This window comes from Falco biarmicus, assembly GCF_023638135.1.
Source record: "Falco biarmicus isolate bFalBia1 chromosome 13 unlocalized genomic scaffold, bFalBia1.pri SUPER_13_unloc_2, whole genome shotgun sequence".
In the NCBI taxonomy this organism is placed as follows: domain Eukaryota; kingdom Metazoa; phylum Chordata; class Aves; order Falconiformes; family Falconidae; genus Falco; species Falco biarmicus.
The window spans coordinates 1-20615 of NW_026611657.1; the positions used below are offsets into that span (position 1 = coordinate 1).

General features: G+C 68.7%; 1 protein-coding gene across 1 annotated transcript; it reads right to left on the minus strand.

The window, feature by feature from the left end:
* Positions 1 to 321: 321 nt before the first annotated feature.
* On the minus strand, positions 322 to 19752 carry NOTCH3 (notch receptor 3; the record flags this gene model as incomplete). The annotated part of the gene is given in 28 exon segments (XM_056325917.1): positions 322 to 444; positions 1052 to 1427; positions 2673 to 2777; positions 2779 to 2875; positions 3993 to 4208; positions 5214 to 5290; positions 5292 to 5335; positions 5733 to 5846; positions 6523 to 6671; positions 7075 to 7205; positions 7207 to 7253; positions 7634 to 7744; positions 8804 to 8933; positions 8935 to 9053; positions 9423 to 9480; positions 9482 to 9537; positions 10054 to 10161; positions 10453 to 10644; positions 11878 to 12039; positions 12353 to 12413; positions 12416 to 12588; positions 12978 to 12993; positions 12995 to 13033; positions 13036 to 13103; positions 13514 to 13635; positions 14198 to 14344; positions 15808 to 15890; positions 19648 to 19752. Coding segments are annotated over 28 exon segments (3229 nt in total), but the record flags the coding sequence as incomplete, so codon positions are not given.
* Between the last annotated feature and the right edge of the window lie 863 nt (positions 19753 to 20615).

The window sequence follows — 20615 nt, forward strand, 5'->3', positions numbered from 1 at the left end:
GACATGGGGACCCTGGTTGCTGCCACCCTGGGATGCCCAGGACACTGATAGGTGCCACCCTGGGGGGGGGACATGGGGACCATGACGACTGCCACCCTGGGGGGGTGGGGCACGACACATGGGGACCTGGACAGATGCCACCTTGGGGGGGGGACGACGCACGTGGGGGTCCCATCCTGCTGCCCACCCAAACCTGGAGACAAGGCGACCGGGCTCCCTCCCCGCCAGCACCCAGCGCCGCAGGGACACAGGGCCCCCCCTCCCCATGCTCCCCCCACCCCTCCCCCCCCCCGGGGGTCCCCAGCACCCACCCAGGGGTGCCGGGGGGGCAGGAGCAGAGGTAACGGCCCACCAGGTCCAGGCAGGTGCCCCCGTGCTGGCAGGGCTGCGACTGGCACTCGTCCACCTCCAGCTGGCACTCGCGGCCCACGTAGCCGGTGGGCACTGCGGGGACAGCACCCATGGGTGGCACCTGTGTTCACTCCCCCCCCCCCCCCCGGCCAGGGCCACGGCACCGGGGGAGGTGGGCACCCAGGAGCCCCCCGAAAGGGGCAGCTGAGCCCTAAAGGCAGCTGTTGGGCAGGTGGAGGGCAGTAGGGGGTGCTGGGGACACCCAGGGGCACCCAGGGGACAGCCAAGGGACACCCAGGGGGCAGCCAAGGGACACCCAGGATGCACCCAGGGGACATGCAGGGGGCACCCAGGGGATACCCCGGGGGACAGCCAAGGGACACTCAGGGGATATCCAGGGGTCATCCAGGGGGCACCCAGGGGACACTCAGGGGACACCCAGGGGACATGCAGGGGGACACTCAGGGGACATGAAAGGGGGACCCAGAGGCACCCAGGTGACACCAGGATGCACCCAAGGGATACCTGGGGGGCACCCAAGGGGACATCCAGGGGATACTTAGGGGACACCCGGGGGGCACCCAGACGATACCAAAGGGGACAACAAGGATGCACCCAGGGGACACCCAGGATGCACCCAGGGGATATGCAGGGGGCACCCAGGGGACACCCGGAGGACACCCAGGGGTGGGGGGCTCACCTCGCACTCGTAACCCCCGCCGTAGCTGCGGCAGGCGCCGTGGCGGCAGGGGTTGGGCCGGCAGCGGTCGCGGGGGGCTCTGGCAGTAGCTGCCCCCGTAGCCCTCGCGGCAGAGGCACCGGTGCCCGGTGGCGCCCAGGGGGACGCAGCGCCCGCGGCCGTGGCACAGCTGCGCCAGCGGCACCCCTGTGGGAGGGGGACACTGAGGCATGGTGGGGGGCACCCGCCTGCCCCGGGGGGGAGGGGGCAGGTGTGCGGGGTAGTGATGCTCCCAGTCCTCCAGTAACCCAAACTGGGAGGGACACAGGCACCCAGGATTAGTAATTATCCCAGTTCTCCCAGTGACCCAAACTGGGAGGGACACAGGCACCCAGGATTAGTAATTACCCCAGTTCTCCCAGTAACCCAAACCAGGAAGGGACACAGGCACCCAGGATTAGTAATTACCCCAGTTCTCCCAGTAACCCGAACCAGGAAGGGACACAGGCACACAGGATTAGTAATTACCCCAGTTCTCCCAGTAACCCAAACCAGGAAGGGACACAGGCACACAGGATTAGTAATTACCCCAGCTCTCCCAGTAACCCAAACTGGGAGGAACACAGGCACCCAGGATTAGTAATGCTCCCAGTTCTCCCAGTAACCCAACTGGAGGGGACCCAGGTGTCCAATGTTATTACTCTCCCCAGTCTACCCAGTACCCACAAACTGGGGAGGACCCAAGCATCTGGGGTCTTTCTAATCCTCCCAGTTTCTCTCAGTAACCCAAACTGGGAGGGCACACAGGCATCCCTGCTCCGTCCAAACCTCCCAGTTCTCCCAGTAACCCAAACTGGGAGGGCACACAGGCATCCCTGCTCTGTCTAAACCTCCCAGTTCTCCCAGTAACCCAAACTGGGAAGGCACACAGGCATCCTGGCACTATCTAAACCTCTCAGTTCTCCCTGTGCCCAAACTGGGAGAGGACCTAGGCACTCGGGCTCCCAGTCCCCTCCCAGTGCCCAAACTGGGAGGGGACCCAGGCTCCCAGTCCCTCCCAGTCCCCCCCTAGTGCCCATGCTGGGCAGGCACTGACCTTTGCGGGCGGGCGGCGGTGGCACAGGTGACGTTGGGGACGTCGCAGGCGCTGCCACTCCAGCCAGGGGGGCAGAGGCAGGACACGGTGCCCCCCACCTGCCTGCACTGCCCCCCCCCCGCAGCGCCCCTCCCCGCACAGCTCCGCCGGGCTCTGCGCGAGGGGGGGGGTCAGGGGGGGCGGGGGCGGGGCAGCACCCAAGGGGGCTCCTGGGGGGGGCACGGGGGACAGGGGGGGCACAGGAATGGGAGTGGGGTGGGTGACAGGGGCGGGGGGGGGCTGGGACAACCAGTTTTGGGGGAGGGGGATTTGGGGGGGGCTTGGGTGCCCAGGTCAGGGGGTGCTGGGACACCCAGTTTTGGGGGGAGGGGGATTTGGGGGGGGCTTGGGGTGCCCAGGTCAGGGGGTGCTGGGACACCCAGTTTTGGGGGAGGGGGAGGGGTGGGGTGCCTGCGGTGCTGGGACACCCACTTTTGGAAAGGGGTGGTTGGGGTCCCCAGGGTGGGGGTTGCCCCCCTGGCGCACCCCATGGGTGCCCCCACTGACCTGGCACTGGGCGCCCGTGTAGCCGGGGGGGCAGAGGCAGCGGTAGGTGTCCCCGGCGGTGACACAGGTGCCACCCTGCTGGCAGGGCTGCGCCGCGCACCCATCCGGCTGGGTGCTGGCAGTGGGTGCCGGTGAAGCCGGGACGGCAGCGGCACGTGTAGGAGGCGACGCCGTCCACACAGGTGCCTCCGTTGAAGCAGGAGCTGGTGGGGGGGGGATGGGCAGCTCAGCACCCCATGGGTGGCCCCCCAGCACTCATGGGTGTCCCCAGAACCCTTGGGTGCCCCCCAGCACCCGCCGGATGTACCCAGCACCCATCGGTTGTCCCCCAGCACCCTTGGATGTCCCCAGCACCCCACTGGTGTCCCCCAGAACCCTCAGATGTCCCCAGCACCCATCGGTGGCCCCCAGCACCCTTGGGTGGCCCCCAGAACCCTCAGATGTCCCCAGCACCCACTGGTGTGCCCCAGCACCCTCGGATATCCCCAGCACCCATTGGTGTCCCCCAGAACCCTCAGATGTCCCCAGCACCCATTGGTGTCCCCCAGCACCCTCGGATATCCCCAGCACCCATTGGTGTCCCCCAGAACCCTTGGGTGCCCCTCAGAACCCTTGGGTGACGCCCAGCACCCTTGGGTGTGCCCAGCACCCATGGGTGTCCCCCAGAACCCTTGGATGTCCCTCAGCACCCTTGGGTGCCCCCAGAACCCTTGGATGTCCCCAGCACCCTGGGGTGTCCCATGGTGCTGGTTGCAGTGGGGGGATGGGGTGGCCGGAGATTTGGGGACACCCATGGGTGCTGGTGCCGTGGGGGATGGGGTAGCTGGGGGGTTTGGAGACACCAGGAGACACCTGGGGGGGGATGGTGTGGCGGGGGGAGATTTGGGGGACACCAGGGGCCACCCATGGGTGCCGCTTCGATGGGGGGACACAGTGGGCTGGGAGAGGTTTGGGGACAACCTGTGGGTGCTGGTGCCATGGGGGATGGGGTGGCTGGGGGGGGATTTGGGGGACACCAGGGGGACACCCATGGGTGCTAGTGCTGTGGGGGTGGGGTGGTGGCTGGGGGTTTGGGGACACCAGGGGCCACCCGTGGGGGATGGGGTGGCTGGGGGGGGGGGGCTGGGGCCACCTGTGGGGGGATGGGGTGGCTGGGGGAGATTTGGGGACACCAGGGGACACCTGTGGGTGCTGGTGCCATGGGGGATGAGGTGGTGGCTGGGGGGGGATTTGGGGACACCAGGGGCCACCCGTGGGTGCCATGGGGGTGTCAGAGGGGGGGTGTTCCTGGGGTGTCCCCCCTCCCCCCCCCTTGGTCACCTGTGGGTGCAGTCGGGGACGTCGTGCTGGCAGCGGGGGCCGGTCCAGCCAGGGGGGGGGCAGGTGCAGGTGAAGCTGTTGACGTGGTCGCGGCAGGTGGCCCCGTGGTGACACGGGTGGCTCTGGCACTCGTCCAGCTCCGTGCCGCAGCGGGGACCCCCGAACCCGGGGGGGCACGAGCACGAGAACGTCCCCACCCCGTCCCGGCATGTGCCCCCCGTTCAGGCAGGGGTCTGGGGGAGACGGGACACAAAAGGACAGGGAGAGGGGACACATGGCACCCAGGGGTGCCACCTCCACATGGCCACAAGCCCCCCCCCCCGCCTCGTCCCCCACGACCCCCCTGGTGTCCCCAACCCCCCCCCCAACAGGCTAGTGTCCCCCCAGGGACCCCACTGTCCCTGTCCCCTCTAGTGTCCCCAGGACCCCACCCGTGTCCCCAGGCCCCCAGTGTCCCTGTCCCTCTGGTGTCCCCAGCCCTACCCTGTGTCCCCAAGCCCCCCGGTGTCCCCAACCCCCCCCCAACAGGTTGTTGTCCCCCCAGTGTCCCTGTCCCCTCTGGTGTCCCCAGGCCCCCCAGCTGCCCAGCCCCCCCTGCCCCCCCAGTGTCCCCAGCCCCAAGCCCCCCATGTCCCCCTGCCCACCCCCCCGCCCCCTCACCGGGGGTGGCAGTCATTGAGGTCGTGCTGGCAGGTGGCCCCCCGTAGCCGCGGGGGCAGAGGCACCCAAAGGTGCCGGGGGCGGTTGGCGCAGACCCCCCCCGTGCAGGCAGGGGCTCTGCTGGCACTCGTCCACGTCCTCCTGGCAGTGCTCGCCTGGGGGGGGGGCAGGCGGGGGGGGGGCAGGGTGGTCAGGGTGATGGGAGGGGCGAGGTGGTGGTGGGGGGTCAGGGTGGTGGGGGACCAGGGTGGTACAGGGGGGTCTCAGGGTGACGGGGGTGTCGGGGTGCTGGTGGGGGGGGGCTGGGTGGCAGGGGGAGGTCAGGGTGACGAAGCGGGGGGGGGGGGGTCAGGGTGCCCAGGGGCTTCGGGGTGCCAAAGGGGTCAGGGTCCCCGGGGAGGGGGGCAGCGGTACAGGGGGGTCAGAGTGCCCAGGGGGGACACAGGGTGACAGGGGGTCAGGGTGCCCAGGGTGGGGGGGAGGTGCCAGAGGAACCCAGGGTGTCAGCGGGGGGTCCCTGGGTGCCGGGGAGGCTGCAGGGGCACCCTGGGGTGCGGGTACCTCGCCAGCCGGGGGGGCAGCGGCAGGTGAAGCCCCCGTAGTCGGGGGTGGGGGACGCAGACACCGCCGTTGTCACAGAGGTTGGGGGGAGCAGGGAGCCAGGGCCACCTCGCACGCCCGCCCTGCACCCCAGGGACACTGTCAGGCACGGCCACCCGCCGGGTGACACGTAGGGTGGCACCCGTCAGGGCACGGCCACCGCTGGGTGCCTGGCACGGTGGCACCCCACCAGGGCATGGTGGCACCCATCAGGGCATGGTGGGCACCACTGGGTGCCTGGCATTGTGGCACCCACCAAAGCATGGTGGCACCTGTCAGGGCACAGCCACCACTGGGTGCCTGGCATGGCGGCACCCATCACGGCATGGTGGCACCCATCAGGGCATGGGACAAAGCCACCAGGGATGCATCCCCCACCCATGGTGCCACACGCCACCCATGGGTGCCCCCATGTGACAGGCAGGACGCAGAGGTCCCCCCCACCCCCCGAGCCCCCCCCCAGCACCCATGGGTGCCCACCTGTGAAGGGTGGGGGGCAGAGGCAACGGTAGGTGCCAGCAGCATCCAGGCAGGTGCCCCCGTGGTGACATGGCCCCGAGGCGCAAACGTCCACCCCCGCCTGGCACTGGGCACCTGCGGTGGGGGGACACATCACCTTGGGGACAGCGGAGGGGTGGGGACAGTGGGGGGGGGTCCCCAGGGTGGGGACAGTGGGGGGGGGTCCCCAGGGTGTCATCAAGGTGGGCAGATGGTCCCCAGGGTGGCAGGGAGTCCCCAGGGTGGGCAGAAGGTCCCCAGTCTGTCCCAAGGGTGGGCAGAAGGTCCCCAAGGTGTCCTCAGGGTGGGCAGAAGGTCCCCAAGGTGACACCAGGGTGGGCAGAAGGTCGCCAGCGTGGGCAGATGGTCCCCAGAGTGTCCCCAGGGTGGGCAGGGGTTCCCCACGGTGGGCAGAAGGTCCCCAGTCTGTCCCCACGGTGGGCAGAAGGTCTCCAGTGTCCCCAGGGTGTCCTCAAGGTAGGCAGGGGTCCCCAGGGTGACACCAAGGTAGGCAGAAGGTCCCCAGGGTGGGCAGGGGGTCCCCAGGGTGACATCAGGGTGGGCAGGGTGTCTGCAGGGCGATACCAGGGTGGCAGGGGGTCCCCAGGGTGGGCAGCATGTCCCCAGGGGGTCCTCAAGGTGGGGCAGGCGGTCCCCAGGGGTGACACCAGGGTGGGCAGGGTGTCGGGGTGTCCCCAGGGTGGGAAGGGTGTCCCCAGGGTGTCAGGGTGTCCCCAGGGTGTCCCCAGGGTGTCCCCAGGGTGGGCCGTACCCTGGTATCCGGGGGCGGCAGGCGCAGAGGTACCCTCCCCCCCAGGGGGGTGCAGGTGCCCCCATGGCGGCAGGGCCGGGTGACACAGGGGTCCTCCCTGCGGGCGCACGTGGGGCCCCCCCCAGCCCAGCTGGCACTCGCAGGTGAACCTGGGGGGGAGGGGCACTCATGGGTGCTGGGCACCCAAGGGTGCCCCCAGCAGGCCCCCCCCAGGGACCCGTGGACATCGCCATGACCACGCCCCAAAGTACCCATGGGTGGCACCCACATGCACCCCGCTGTCACCCCCGTCACCCAGGGGCACCCATGATCATCCCTGAGCACCCACTGGCATCTCTGGCCCCCCAGCACCCATGGGTGCCCCCATGCCCCCACGGGCACCCTCCGGAGCACCCATGGGCACCCCACCATGCAGGATGGACACCCCAGGTCCCCTCCCGGCCACCCCTGAACCCCCAAGGGGGCACCCCTGAACCCCCAAGGGGGGCACCCCTGGTGACCCTCAGACCCCCCCTGGGCACCCAGTGGGTGCTCACCCGTCGCCGTGGTCACGGCAGGTGCCGTGGGCGCAGGGGCTGCTGCCACAGGGCAGGGGGCCGGGGTGGCACCGGGGGTCGCGGGCGCGCCGGTGGGCAGAGGCAGGTGACGCCGTTGGCACCACCCATGCAGGTGGCACCTGGGTGGACAGGGGTTGGATGTGCACTCGGTCACCTCCACGTCGCAACGGGGACCTGAGGGGGGAGGGGACACGCGGGGGGTGTCGGTAGGGTCACCCCGGTGGGGCACCAACTGGGGGCACCCATAGAGGTGGTCAACAGAAGCACCCAACAGCCCATGGTCAACGTGACACCCAAGAGGGGCTCCCAATCAATGGGGCACCCCCCCAGCACCCATGGGAGCACCCAGCGGGCACCGAGGCCCCCCAGCACCCATGGGAGCACTCAGTGGACATGGAGGCCCCCCAGCACCCATGGAACCACCTGGTGGACACCAAGGCCCCCCAGCACCCATGGGACCACTCATGGGATCACCCAACGGGCACCAAGGCCACCAGCATCCATGGGAGCAACCAGTGGGCATCAAGGCCACCAGCACCCATGGGAGCACCCACCCGTGAAGCCAGGTTGGCAGATGCAGTCGTAGCGGTCAACGCCGTCCCGGCATGTGCCGTGGACGCAGGGGGCGCTGGCGCAGTCGTCGGGGTTCACCTCGCAGTTGACCCCTGGCACCCAAGGGTGGCCAGAGCTCAGCACCCACCCCACACCCAGGTACGGCACCAGGGGTGAAGGGCTGAGTCCCGCCAGGATGGTGCCCAGGTGGGACACCCCATGTGGCACCCAGTGACCACCCCACAGTGTCACCCACGGCAGGCTCTGGTGGGACCCAATGCCACACCCAGCACCCATCCCATGTCCAGACAAGGCCCAACACCATGCTCAGCACCCACCTCATGTCCCGATAAGACCCAACACCTTCTCCATCAACCACCCCATGACCAGCTGGGACCCAAGGCCATGTCCAGCACCCAGTCCACGTCCAGACAAGACCCAACACCACGTCCCAGCACCCATCCCATGCCCAGAGAAGACTCAACACCATGCTCAGCACCCACCTCATGTCCCGATACAGACCCAACACCTTCTCCACCAACCCACCCCATGACCAGCTGGGACCCAAGGCCATGTCCATCAACCACCCCATGCCCAGAGAAGACCCAACACCACGTCCAGCACCCACCTCATGTCATGAGAAGACCCAAAACCTCCTCCACCAACCATCCCCATGACCAGCTGGGGACCCAAGGCCATGTCCATCAACCACCCCATGCCCAGAGAAGACCCAACACCACGTCCAGCGCACCCACCTCATGTCATGAGAAGACCCAAAACCTCCTCCACCAACCATCCCGTGACCAGCTGGGACCCAAGGCCATGTCCATCAACCACCCCATGCCCAGAGAAGACCCAACACCACGTCCAGCACCCCACCTCATGTCATGAGAAGACCCAAAACCTCCTCCACCAACCATCCCAGTGACCAGCTGGGACCCAAGGCCATGTCCATCAACCACCCCATGCCCAGAGAAGACCCAACACCACGTCCAGCACCCACCTCATGTCATGAGAAGACCCAAAACCTCCCTCCACCAACCATCCCGTGACCAGCTGGGACCCAAGGCCATGTCCATCAACCACCCCATGCCAGAGAAGACCCAACGCCACGTCCAGCACCCACCCCGTGCCCCGAGACGACCTCCTACCCCCCCACCCCCTTGCCCCACCCCCTGGACCCTACCGGCGGTGCCGGGGGGGGCAGTTGCACTGGTAGGCGTTGATGCGGTCGATGCACTTGCCACCGTTGCGGCAGGGGCTGCTGTGGCACTCATCCAGCTGGAGCTCGCAGCGGTAGCCGGGTGAAGCCGGGGGCACAGGCGCAGGAGAAGCTGGCGATGCCGTCCAAGCAGGTGCCGTGGTGGCAGGGGTCCGGTGAGCAGTCGTCCACGTTGCGCTCGCAGAGGGGACCTTCGAAGCCTGAGGGGATCGGGTGTGGAGAGGGTGCCGAGGGCACCCATGGGTGAAGGGTAGGCATGGACACCCGGGGGGGCATGGTGGACAGCACCAGGAGGTCAAGGACACCCATGGCAGGATGCCAATGCCAGGAGCTCAGGGACACCATGGGTGCAGGTTGGTCAATGTGAGATGATCAAGGACACCCATGGGTGGAAGATGGGCAAAGCCAGGAGGCTGAGGACACCCATGGGTCCAGGATGGCCAACGCCAAGAGGTCAGGGACACCATGGGTGCAGGTTGGTCAATGTCAGATGATCAAGGACACCCACGGGTCCAGGATGACCACCCATGGGCCCTGGGTGGCCCGTTCTGGGTCCATGCCCCGCTCACCCTCAGCGCACTGGCACTCGTAGCCGTTGGGGCGGTCGAGGCACTTGGCGCCGTTGCGGGCAGGGGGTGCTGGCGCACTCATCCATGTCCGTCTGGCATGTGGGGCCCGAGAAACCTGGGGGGGCACCCATGGGTGGGGGGGTGAACCCCCATGGGCCCCCCAAACTCCCTGGTGGGGGGGTGCTGGGGGTGGGTGTTGGGGGGGTGCTGGGGGGTACTGGGGTGGGTGCTGGGTGGGTGCTGAGGGGTGCTGGGGGGTGCGGGGGGTGGGGTGGGTGCGGGGGGGTGCTCGGGGGTGCTGGGGGGGGTGCTGGGGTGGCGGTGCTAGGCGTGGGGTGGGTGCGGGGTGGGTGCTGGGCGGGTACGGGGTGGGTGCTGGAGGATACTGGGGGGTGCTGGGGGGGTGCTGGCGGGGGCTGGGGGGGCGGTGCTGGGGGTGGGTGCTGGGGGGGTGCTGGGGGGTACTGGGGTGGGTGCTGGGGGTGGGTGCTGGGGGGTGCTGGGGGTGGGGTGGGTGCGGGGGGGTGCTCGGGGGTGCTGGGGTGCTGGAGGGTACTGGGGGGTGCTGGGGGGGTGCTGGCGGGGGCTGGGGGGGGGCGGTGCTGGGGGTGGGTGCTGGGGGGGTGCTCACCGGGGGGGCAGGAGCAGGAGAAGCCGTTGACCAGGTCGTGGCAGCGGCCGCCGTTGGCGCAGGGGCTGCTCTGGCACTCGTCCACCTCCAGCTCACACAGGGGCCCCGCTGAACCCTGCACCCAGTGGCACCCTGACACCCACCGGCACCACTGCGCCCACCCCTGAGCCCACAGGGGCACCCACTGCCCGCAGGTGAGGTCTCTCAGGTACCCACCAGGACACAGACCCGTAGCACGACCCACCCCAGGTCCCTCACCCATCCCACAACCCACCCAAGTCCCTCACCCACCCCAGGTCCCAAACCAAAACCCCTCCCAGGACCCAACTCCCCCTCCCAGGTCCCACACTGAGCCCATCACCCACCCCGGCCCAGCCCCCCCCGACCCATGGGTGGCACCCCAACCGGCCATGCAGATGCAGGTGAAGCGCCCAATGCGGTCCAGGCAGGTAGCCTGGTTGCGGCAGGGCCCCGACAGGCACTCGTTGACGTCACTCTCGCAGCGAGGCCCCGCGTAGCCTCGCCCGCAGCGGCACTCGAAGGAGCCCTGCGTGTTGACGCAGCGCCCGAAGTGCTCGCAGGGGTTGGCACCTGGCGGGGCGCGGGGGGAGGGGGTCAGCACCCATGGGTGAGGAGCACCCACGGGTGCTCCCCTGCCATGGCTATCAACCGTAAGGTGCAGCCCTGCCCATGGATGCCCACCACCACCACCCATAGGTGCTCCTCACCCACGGGGTGCTCCCCTGCCACGGCTATCAACTGTAGGGTGCAGCCCTGCCCATGGATGCCCACCACCACCACCCATGGTTGCTCCTCACCCATAGGGCGCCCCCCCGTGCCATGGCAATCAACCATAGGGCGCAGCTCTGCCCATGGATGCCCACCACCATGAATGAATGCCCACCACCACCATGGCAGCCCACCACCCATGGGTGCTCCTCCTCCTGGGTACTCCTGCCATGGCTATCAACCATAGGGTGCAGCCCTGCCCATGGATGCCCACCACCACCACCCATGGTTGCTCCTCACCCATGGGTGCCCCCCATGCCATGGCAATCAACCATAGGGTGCAGCTCTGCCCATGGATGCCCACCCACCATGAATGAATGCCCACCACCACCCATGGATGCCCACCACCACCACACATGGAATCCCTCCACCCATGGGTGACCCACCTCTTGGCTCCCCCTGCCACGGCTATCAACTGTAGGGTGCAGTCCTATCCATAGCTGACCCACAACCATGAATGGATGCCCACCCAACCCACCCATGGGTGCCCCCTCACCCATGGGTGCCCCCCCTGCCATGGCTATCAACTGTAGGGTGCAGCCCTGCCCATGGACGCCCACCACCACCACCCATGGTAGCCCCCCACCTGTGGCAGCCTCCCACCCATGGGTGCCCCCCCTGCCATGGCTATCAACCGTAGGGTGCAGCCCTGCCCATGGATGATCCCACCACCATGAATGAATGCCTGCCACCACCCATGGCAGCCCACCACCCCATGGGTGCTCCTCCTCCTGGGTCACCCTGCCATGGCTATCAACCATAGGGTGCAGCCCTGCCCATGGATGATCCCACCACCATGAATGGATGCCCACCACCACCCCATGGGTGGCCCCCTTGCCATGTCTATCAACCGTAGCATGAAGTCCTGCCCATGGATGCCCACCACCCCCACCCACGGAACTCACCACCCCATGGGTGACCCCCTCTTGGCTCCCCACCATGGCTATCAACCGTAGCGTGCAGCCCTGCCCGTAGATGATCCCACCACCCCGAATGGATGCCCACCACCCCCACCCATGGGTCCCCCCCACCCACCGATGGAACACTCATCGACGTCCTGAGTCGCAGGCGCCGCCAGTGGAAGCCGGGGGTGGCAGGTGCAGATGGCGCGGCCCCGTTGACGGGGGTTGGTGTCACAGATGGCGTCCTCGTGGCAGGGGTTGCTGACACAGGCGTCGTCCAGATGGCACAGCAGGCCTGGCACCCACCAGGCCGTCAGGGCACCCATGGGAGAAGAACCCCCCCCATGGGTGCCCACACCATGCGAGAGCACCCAAGGGTGCTGCCCGCCACAATGTGATGGTGCCACCCAACCACGCCAAGGCTACCCAAGGGTGCTCCTCCAATGCCAGGGGTGCCCACCCCATCCTGGTGTCACCCAACCTTCTCCAAAGGCACCCCCAGGGTGCTTGTCCCACCCCAGGGTGGCACTCTGGGGGGCCCTACCGCCAACACCAGATGTTCCCTTGGTGGTGCCCACCCCATGGGTGCCCCCACCACCCTTCCTCACCTGTCTTTCCCATGGGACAGGCGCAGTAGAAGGAGGCGACGCGGTCGTGGCCAGGTGGCGCCGTTTTAAGCAGACGGCCGTGGCGCAGTCGTCGATGTTCTCGCTGCAGCTCTCGCCCGTCCACCCGTTGACGCAGACGCAGGTGTGGCCCCCTTGGGTGTTGAAGCAGGTGCCCCCATTGTGGCAAGCGTTGGGTTGGAGTTGGCACTCGTCCACGTCCTCGGTGCAGAACTGGCCTGGGGGGGAGGTGGGCATGGAGGAGTTGGAGTCAACGAGGGTCTCGGTTGAGCCACCTGAGGAACTTGCTGGACCCCAACCCTCAGAGGGTCACCAAGAACGTTCCTCAGGTGGCTCCACCAACACCTGCTGGACCCTAACCCCTTCATGGCCAACCCCCACTTGAGGAACTTTCTTGGTGACCATCTGAGAACATGTCAGGGACCAGCTGGGTCTGTGGTCCACTGATCACCTTGGGGACCACCTTGACGACCACTTCAGGGACCCCTCCTGGTCCCCAGCCCCATGACAACCTTGGGGACCAGCTTGGAGGCAACCTCAGAGATGGCCTTGGTGGCCCATGTGGTGCTCCAAGCCCACCCTGGTGTCCCCCCGTTGCCCCCCTCACCCGTCCACTCGGGGGGGGCACTGGCAGTTGTAGGTGTTGACCCCCGTCCACGCAGGTGGGCCCCATGGAGACACTTGTGCCCGGGGCAGTCGTCCACGTTGGTCTCACAGGTGGGACCCTCGAAGCCTGGGGGTCACCGGGGGTCAGGGGGGGGAGCAGGGACCCCCACCCGCGGCAGGGACCCCCCCATCAACCCAGCACCTGGGAGCCCTACAGATGCCAAGGGGGATGGGTGCCCAGGACCCCCACCCACCTCAGGGACCCCCACCCATGTCAGGGACCCTCTGCCCACTTCCAGGGACCCCCCACCCTCCCTAGTGCCAAAGACCCCCCTCAAGGGACCCCCACCCACCTTTGCTGGGGACACCCCACCGCCTCCCAGGGACCCTCAGAGACCCCCCCCACCCGGTGCCAGGGACCTCCCAAGGACACACACGCCCCAGGACACACCCCCCCAATCCCATCCCATCCCCCCACCGTGTGACCCCCAGCACCCTGCCCCCCCCCCAGCAGCACCCATGGGTGCCAGCACCCACCAGGCAGGCAGGCACAGTCAAAGGACCCCTCCCCCAGCTGGCGGCAGGTGCCCCCATTCAGGCAGGGGGAGGGGATGCAGGGGGGGGAGGGGGGGCAACTCCACGGGGGGTGCAGTCGGGACCTGGTGGGGGGAGGGGCGGGGTGCTGTTGAGTGGGGGCTGGGAGCGTTGGGCACCCCAGGGGTGAGGTGGGCACCCAGGGGTGCCTGCCAGCACCCTGCTCCACCCCCATGGGACCCCCCCAGCCATGCGACCCTCACCCCAGTGAGGACCCCCCTCCATCCCTTCCCCCCCCCATGGGACCACCCCCAGCCATGGGGGCCCTTCCCCCGCCATTGGACCCCCCCAGACATTGGACCCTCACCCCAATGAGCAGCCCTCCCCCCAGCATGGGGACCCTCCATCCCTTTCTCCTCCATGGGACCCCCCCCACCCATGGGACCCTTCCCCCAGCAAGGACTCCCCCTTACCCATGGGGACCCTCCATCCCTTCCCCCCCCATGGGACCCTTCCCTCAATGAGGACCCCCCCCCCCCCCCATGGGACCCATGCCCCGCCGCCCACCATGGACCCCCCCCCACAACCCCCTGCCCCATGACCCCCCCCCACTCCATGGAACCCCCCCCCACCCATGACCCCCACCCCAACAGGGACCCCCCCACCCCCCCACCCCCCCCCACTCACGGCGGGTGCCCGGGGGGCAGAGGCAGCGGGGGGCGCAGGGTTGCCCTGGCGCAGGGTGCTCTGGCAGACCCCCTCGGGGGGGGCAGGGCGAGGGGGTGCAGGGGTCCCGCAGCTGGCACCGCTCCCCCCAGGGCCCCCGGCTGGCACCTGTGGGGCAGCACCCATGGGAGACCCACGGCATCCCCCCAGCACCCACGGGAGATCCACAGCAACTGGGAGGTGTCTGGGACCCCTCAGCACCTACTGGACCCCCTCAGCATCCATGGGACCCCCCTGCAACACCCATGGGAGACCCACGGCACCCATGGGACCCCCCCCATCACCCACAAGACCCCCCAGCACCCATGGGAGATGCATGACAGTCAGGGGGCATCTGGGAGCCCCCCCCAGCACCCATATGGGACCCCCCAGAACCCATGGGACACCCCCAGCAGCTGGGGGAGTGTCTGGGACCCCCCCCAGCACCCACGGGACCCCCCCAGCACCCACAGGACCCCCCCAGCACCCATGGGAGACCCGTGGCACCCATGGGAACCCCCCCCCCCCAGCACCCACAGGACCCCCCCAGCACCCATGGGAGATCCATGACAGTCGGGGGGCATCTGGGAGCCCCCCCAGCACCCATGGGACCCTCACAGCACCCATGGGACCCCCCAGCACCCATGGGACCCTCACAGCACCCCACGGGACCCCTGTGTGATGTGTGACACCCCAACCACCTGCCCCCCAGCTGTGGGGTGGGCCCATGGGTGCCCTCCCCGAGTCCCCATGGGGTCCCACCCCCCCCACGCCCCCAGAGAAGGGACCCCAGGGTGGGGGAGGGGCAGGGTGCCAGGGCTGCTCCCCACACCCCCACCCCGGGGGGAACCCAGGCGTCGGGGCGGGGGGGGGGCACCCTGGGAACGTGGCCCCAGGCGGACTCCCACGGCCACCCCTCCCCCCACAGCCCTGCCCGGGCAGGCAGCGCCCTGCCCCCACCTGCGGGGGGGCACCCCGCGGTGCTCCCACCCAGCCAGTGCTGCTGGGGATGGGGGGGTGGGGTGCCCTGGGGGGCTATGGGGTGGGGGCGCTATGGGGTGCCCTGGGGGGGCTATGGAGCCCTGGGGGAGGGGTAGGGGGGGGGGGCACAGGGTGCCCTGGGGGGGGCGGGGGGTGCTATGGGGCAGGGGGTGCTACAGGGCAGGGGGGGCTACGAGGTGCCCTGGGGGGGCTATGGGGTGCCCTGGGGGGGGCTATGGGGCACAGAGGGACTATGGGGTGCCCTGGGGGGGGGCTATGGGGTGCTTTCGGGGGGGCTATGGGGCTGGGGGTATAGTGTGCCCTGGAGGGGGCTACAGGGCAGGGAATGGCTATGGGGTGCCCTGGGGGGGCTATGGGGTGGGGGGGGGGGTGGGGGGTATGGGGTGCCCTGGGGGGGTTGGGGGGTGCCATTTGGGTTGCTGTGCAGCTGGGGGGGGGGGGGGTCTATAGGGTGCCTGAAGGGGGGGGGATGTGGGGGGCTCGGGGGGGGACAGGGGGATGACACAGGCACCAGAGTGGGGCAGCCCTGGGCTGGGGGCACCCATGGGGCTGGGGGGGGGAGGGTGGCACCCATGGGGGGGGGCACTCACAGGCAGGTGGGGTGCCCCTGGGGGTCCAGCACGCAGAGCCCCCCGTTCTCGCAGGGCAGCTCCCCGTCGGGGCACCGGCAGCACTGGGGGGGGCAGGCAGGGGGTCAGCCCCACAGAGCCCTCCCCCCCAGCCCCACAGACACCCCCATTGCCCCACAGACCCTCCCCACGCCCCACAGATCCCACCCCCAGCCCACAGACCCCCTCCACTGCCCCACAGAGCACACCCCCCGCCCCACAGACCCCCTCCATTGCCCCAGATACCCCCCACAGGGCCCCCCCACTGCCTCACAGACCCCTCCCCCCTACCCCACAGACCCCCCCCCAATGTCCTGCACACTGCCCCTTAGATCCCCCCCCAAGGGTCCCATGCATCTCCTCCTGCCCCACATGCTGCCCCCCCCCCAACCCAGCACCCTGGGCCCTGCCATGGGGCTGGGACCCCCCCAACAAGCCGGGGACCACCCGCCCTGCCCCCCACCCCACCCCCCCCACCCCCACCCCCCCCGCTGGAGGGACTCAGGCGTCTGGGGCCTTGGGGCCGTGGGAACAGTGGGGGAGGGGCAGTTGGGGTCACCCGGGGTCACCCACGTCACCCACCCCTCTCCCCCATAGCAGGGAGGGGGCACCCCCACCCCCCCCAACCCCGCTCAGCTCCTTGGCGGGGGGGAGGGGGCACCCGGACGCCTGGGTCCCCCCACCCGTGGGTGCCCCGAGGGGGGGAGGGGAGGGGCTGCCGGAGGGTGGAGGGGAGTGTGAGAGCACTGCACGTGATGCACACACTTTGCACATGCACTGCACATGTCTGCTGCAACCCCGGGCACTGCACATACATTGCACACACCTAGCACATGCACAGCACACGCATAGCACACACCTGTTGCAACCCCAGGCATTGCACACACACTGCACACGTGTTGCACATGCACTGCATATGCCTGCTGCAAACCCCGGGCACTGCACACGCATTGCACATGCCTGCAGCACCACAGGCATTGCACATGCATTGCACACGCATAGCACACACACTGCACACACCTGCTGCAACCCCAGGCATTGCACATGCATTGCACACACACTGCACACATGTTGCACACGCCTGCTGCAACCCCAGGCATTGCACACGTACTGCACACATGTTGCACATGCACTGCACATGCCTGCTGCAAACCCCAGGCATTGCACACACATTGCACATGCCTGCAGCACCACAGGCATTGCACACGCATTGCCTATGCATTGCACACGCACTGCACACGTGTTGCACATACCTGCTCCAACGCTGGGCATTGCACAGGCATTGCACAAGTGTGGCACATGCCTGCTCCAGCCCTGGGCATTGCACACATTGCACATGCCTGCAGCACCACAGGCATTGCACACGCATAGCACATGCACTGCACACACCTGCTGCAGCCCCGGGCATGTGCACACGCACTGCACATGCATTGCACATGCCTGCTCCAGCCCTGGGCATTGCACACATTGCACATGCCTGCAGCACCCCCTGGCATTGCCACATGCATTGCACACGCACTGCACACGCCTGCTACAACCCTGGACATTGCACACTCATGGCACATGCATTGTACATGCACTGCACATGCCTGCTACAACCCCAGACATTGCACAGGCATTGCACACACACAACACATGCCTGCTACAAAGCGCCGGGCATTGCACATGCATTGCACACACATTGTACATGCATTGCACACACCTGCTGCAACCCTGGGCATTGCAACACGCACGGCACATGCCCTGCAGCACCACTGGCATTGCACACGCATTGCATACACATTGCACACACCTGCAGCACCACAGGCATTGCACACGTGTAGCATACGCGTTGCACACGCATGCGGCACCACAAATATTGCATGATGCGTTGCACACGCCCTGCAGCACCCCAAGCATTGCACACACATTGCACATGCCTGCAGCACCACAGACATTGCACACGCGTTGCACGCGCGTGTCCGTTGCACGCACCCGCTGCACGTGCGCCGCACGCGCGCCGTCCCCCCCGGATCGCTGCACCCCTAAAGTCCCAAAATGCCCCGGGGAGGGGGCGGTCCTGCACCCCCCTCCCCCCAATCCCCGCACCCCCAAACCGCTGCCCCCCTCCCCTCCCCCCAGCCCCGTTCCCACGCCCCGGCCCCTCCCCCCCCTCCCCGGTTCCCCCCCCAGGCCCCTCCCCCCCGCCCGGCCCCGCGTTCCCACGGTCCCACCAACCCCCCCCTCCCCCGCCCCGGTCCCGGGATCTGCCCTATCCGCCCCCACCGGGTCCGTGCCCCCCCCCCGCCCCTCCCCCACCTTCCCACGGTCCCGCTCCCCCCCTCCCCCGGGCCCGGTTCGGCCCCTCCCCCCCGGCTCCAAACTTTTTCCGCGCCGCCAAAGTGCGGCGCACCGCCCCTCCCCCCACCCCGGGACCCCACCGGTACTAAACTGGGGCTCAACTGGGACCGAGCGGGTGGGACCTGACCCCTCCCCCACCCCGGCTCGGGCCGCTCCTGGGGGGGGGGGAAAAAACGGCTCCCACCCCCTCGCAGCCCGGCCCGAGGGAGCTCGGCTGGGCTCGGCCCGGCTCGGCTGGACTCGGCCCGGCCCGGCTCCGCTCGGTTCGGCTCGGTCCGGCTGAACTCGGCAGGGCTCGGCCCGGTCCCGATCGCTCCCGCTCCCCCCGTCCCCGGCTCGGCTCAGCCCGACTTAACTCGGCTCAGCCCGGCTCGGCTCGGCTTAACTCGGCTCGGCTCGGTTCGGCTCAACTCGGCTCAGCCCGGCTCGGCTCGGCTCAGCCCGACTTAACTCGGCTCAGCTCGGTTCGGCTTAACTCTGCTCAGTCCGGCTCGGCTCGCTCCACCTCGGTTCCCCCCCAGCCCGGCTCGGCTCGGCCCGGCCCGGCCCGGCCCGGCTCGGTGTCCCCCCCCCGCTCACCTGCGGCCGCCCCGGCCCCCAGCAGCAGCAGCAGCGGCAGCGGCCGGGCCCCCCCCCGCGCCCCCCCGCCCGGCCCATGGCCCGGCCCGGCCCGGCTCGGCACCCAGCGGCCCCGCACGGAGCCGCCGAGCCGCGGCCCCCGCCCCCACCCCCCGCCCACGGGGCGGGGGCCACGGGGCAGGACACGCACCGCCCCGGCCCGGGACCCCCCCCCCGGGACCCCCCCCCCGGGACCCCCCCCCAGCCCCACGGGGAGGGGCTCTGGTGGCGCCCCCCCCCCCCCCCCCCCCCCCCCGTGGGGTGCTCACCCCTCCCCCCGCCGGGTCCCCGCAGGGTGGCAGAGGGGCACGCAGCTGTTCCCACCCCCCCCCCGTGGCAGCAGCTGCCGGGCCCAGCGCCAGCGAGGGGGCCCTGCCGGGGGGCGGGGGGCGCAGACCCCCGAGCACCGCCCCGCCCCCCACCCCTGCCCCTCCCCCCCCCGGGGGGACCCAGACCGCCGGGCACCGCCCCGCCCCCACCCCGGCGAGTTTTTCTGGTTCTGCCCCCCCCCCCCTCCGCCCCCCCCCCAAAAAGTCACTCGGGAACATTCCTGCGGCGCGGCTGGGCGCTGGCACCCACGGGTGCTGCTCGGCAACCGGGACTGGCACCCACGGGGTGCTGGGCCTCACGCTGGCCGTGTGGGTGCAGCACCCACCCCCCTGCCACCTGGCCTGGGTGTCCGTCCCTCCCCCGACACCTGGGTCCCCTCCCCCCGCCGGGTGGGGGTGGGGTGGCCCCACGCGGCCCCCTCCCCCAACAGCAGGCACCTGCTGCTACCACCCCTACTTTATTCAAGGCACTTGGGAACAGGCGTGGGGACCCTTCCAGATGTTGGGGTCCCTGTCTGGGCACCAGGGTCCTCACCCAGATGTTGGGGTTCCCCCCCAGAGGTGGCACCAGCACCCAGATGTTGGGGTCCCCCGCCCAGATCTTCAGTATCTTCCAGACGTTGGATCCTCGCCCAGGCATTGGGGTCCTTCCCCAGATGTTGGGGTCTCCGCTTGGACACCAGGGTCCCCAGCCAGATGTGGAGATCCTCGCTCAGATGTGGTTGTCCTCATTCAGATGTTGGATCTCTACCTCCACCTCGGGGTCACCACCCAGATATTGGGGTCTTCATCCAGATGTTGCATATCCACCCCCAACATGGGGTCCTTGTCCAACACCACCATCCTCACCCAGATGTTGGTTCCCCACCCAGATGTTGGGATTCTCACACATATGCTGAGGAACCACCACTGTCCTCACCCAGATGCTGGATTCCCCCATTCAGAGGTTGAGGACCCACCACCCACCATCCAACCGCCCAGGTGCTGGTTCCTCATCCTGATGTTGGGTTCCTCACCCAAATGTTGATTCCTCACCCAGATGTTAAGGAACCACTCCACCACCACCGTCCCCACCCAGATGCTGGGTTCCACATCCAGTTGTTTGTTCCTTATCCAGAAGCTGAGGAACCACCATCGTCCCATCCAGCTGTTGTTTCTTCACCGAGATGCTGTTTCCCCCATCCAGATATTGGTTCCTCATCCAGATGTTGAGGACCCACCCAACCACCACCGTCCCCACCCAGATGCTGGGTTCCACATCCAGATTCTGGGTTACGTATCCAGATGTTGAGTCCTCATCCAGATGTTGAGGAACCTCATCAGCCCCATCCAGATGTTGGTTCCTCACCCAGATGCTGAGGACCCATCACCATCCAACCAGCCAGGTGCTGGTTCCTTAGCCAGATGTTGGTTCCTCACCCAGATGTTGAGAGACCACCACCTTCCTCACCTAGATGTTGGTTCCCTTACCCAGATGTTGGTTTCTCACCCAGATGTTGAAGA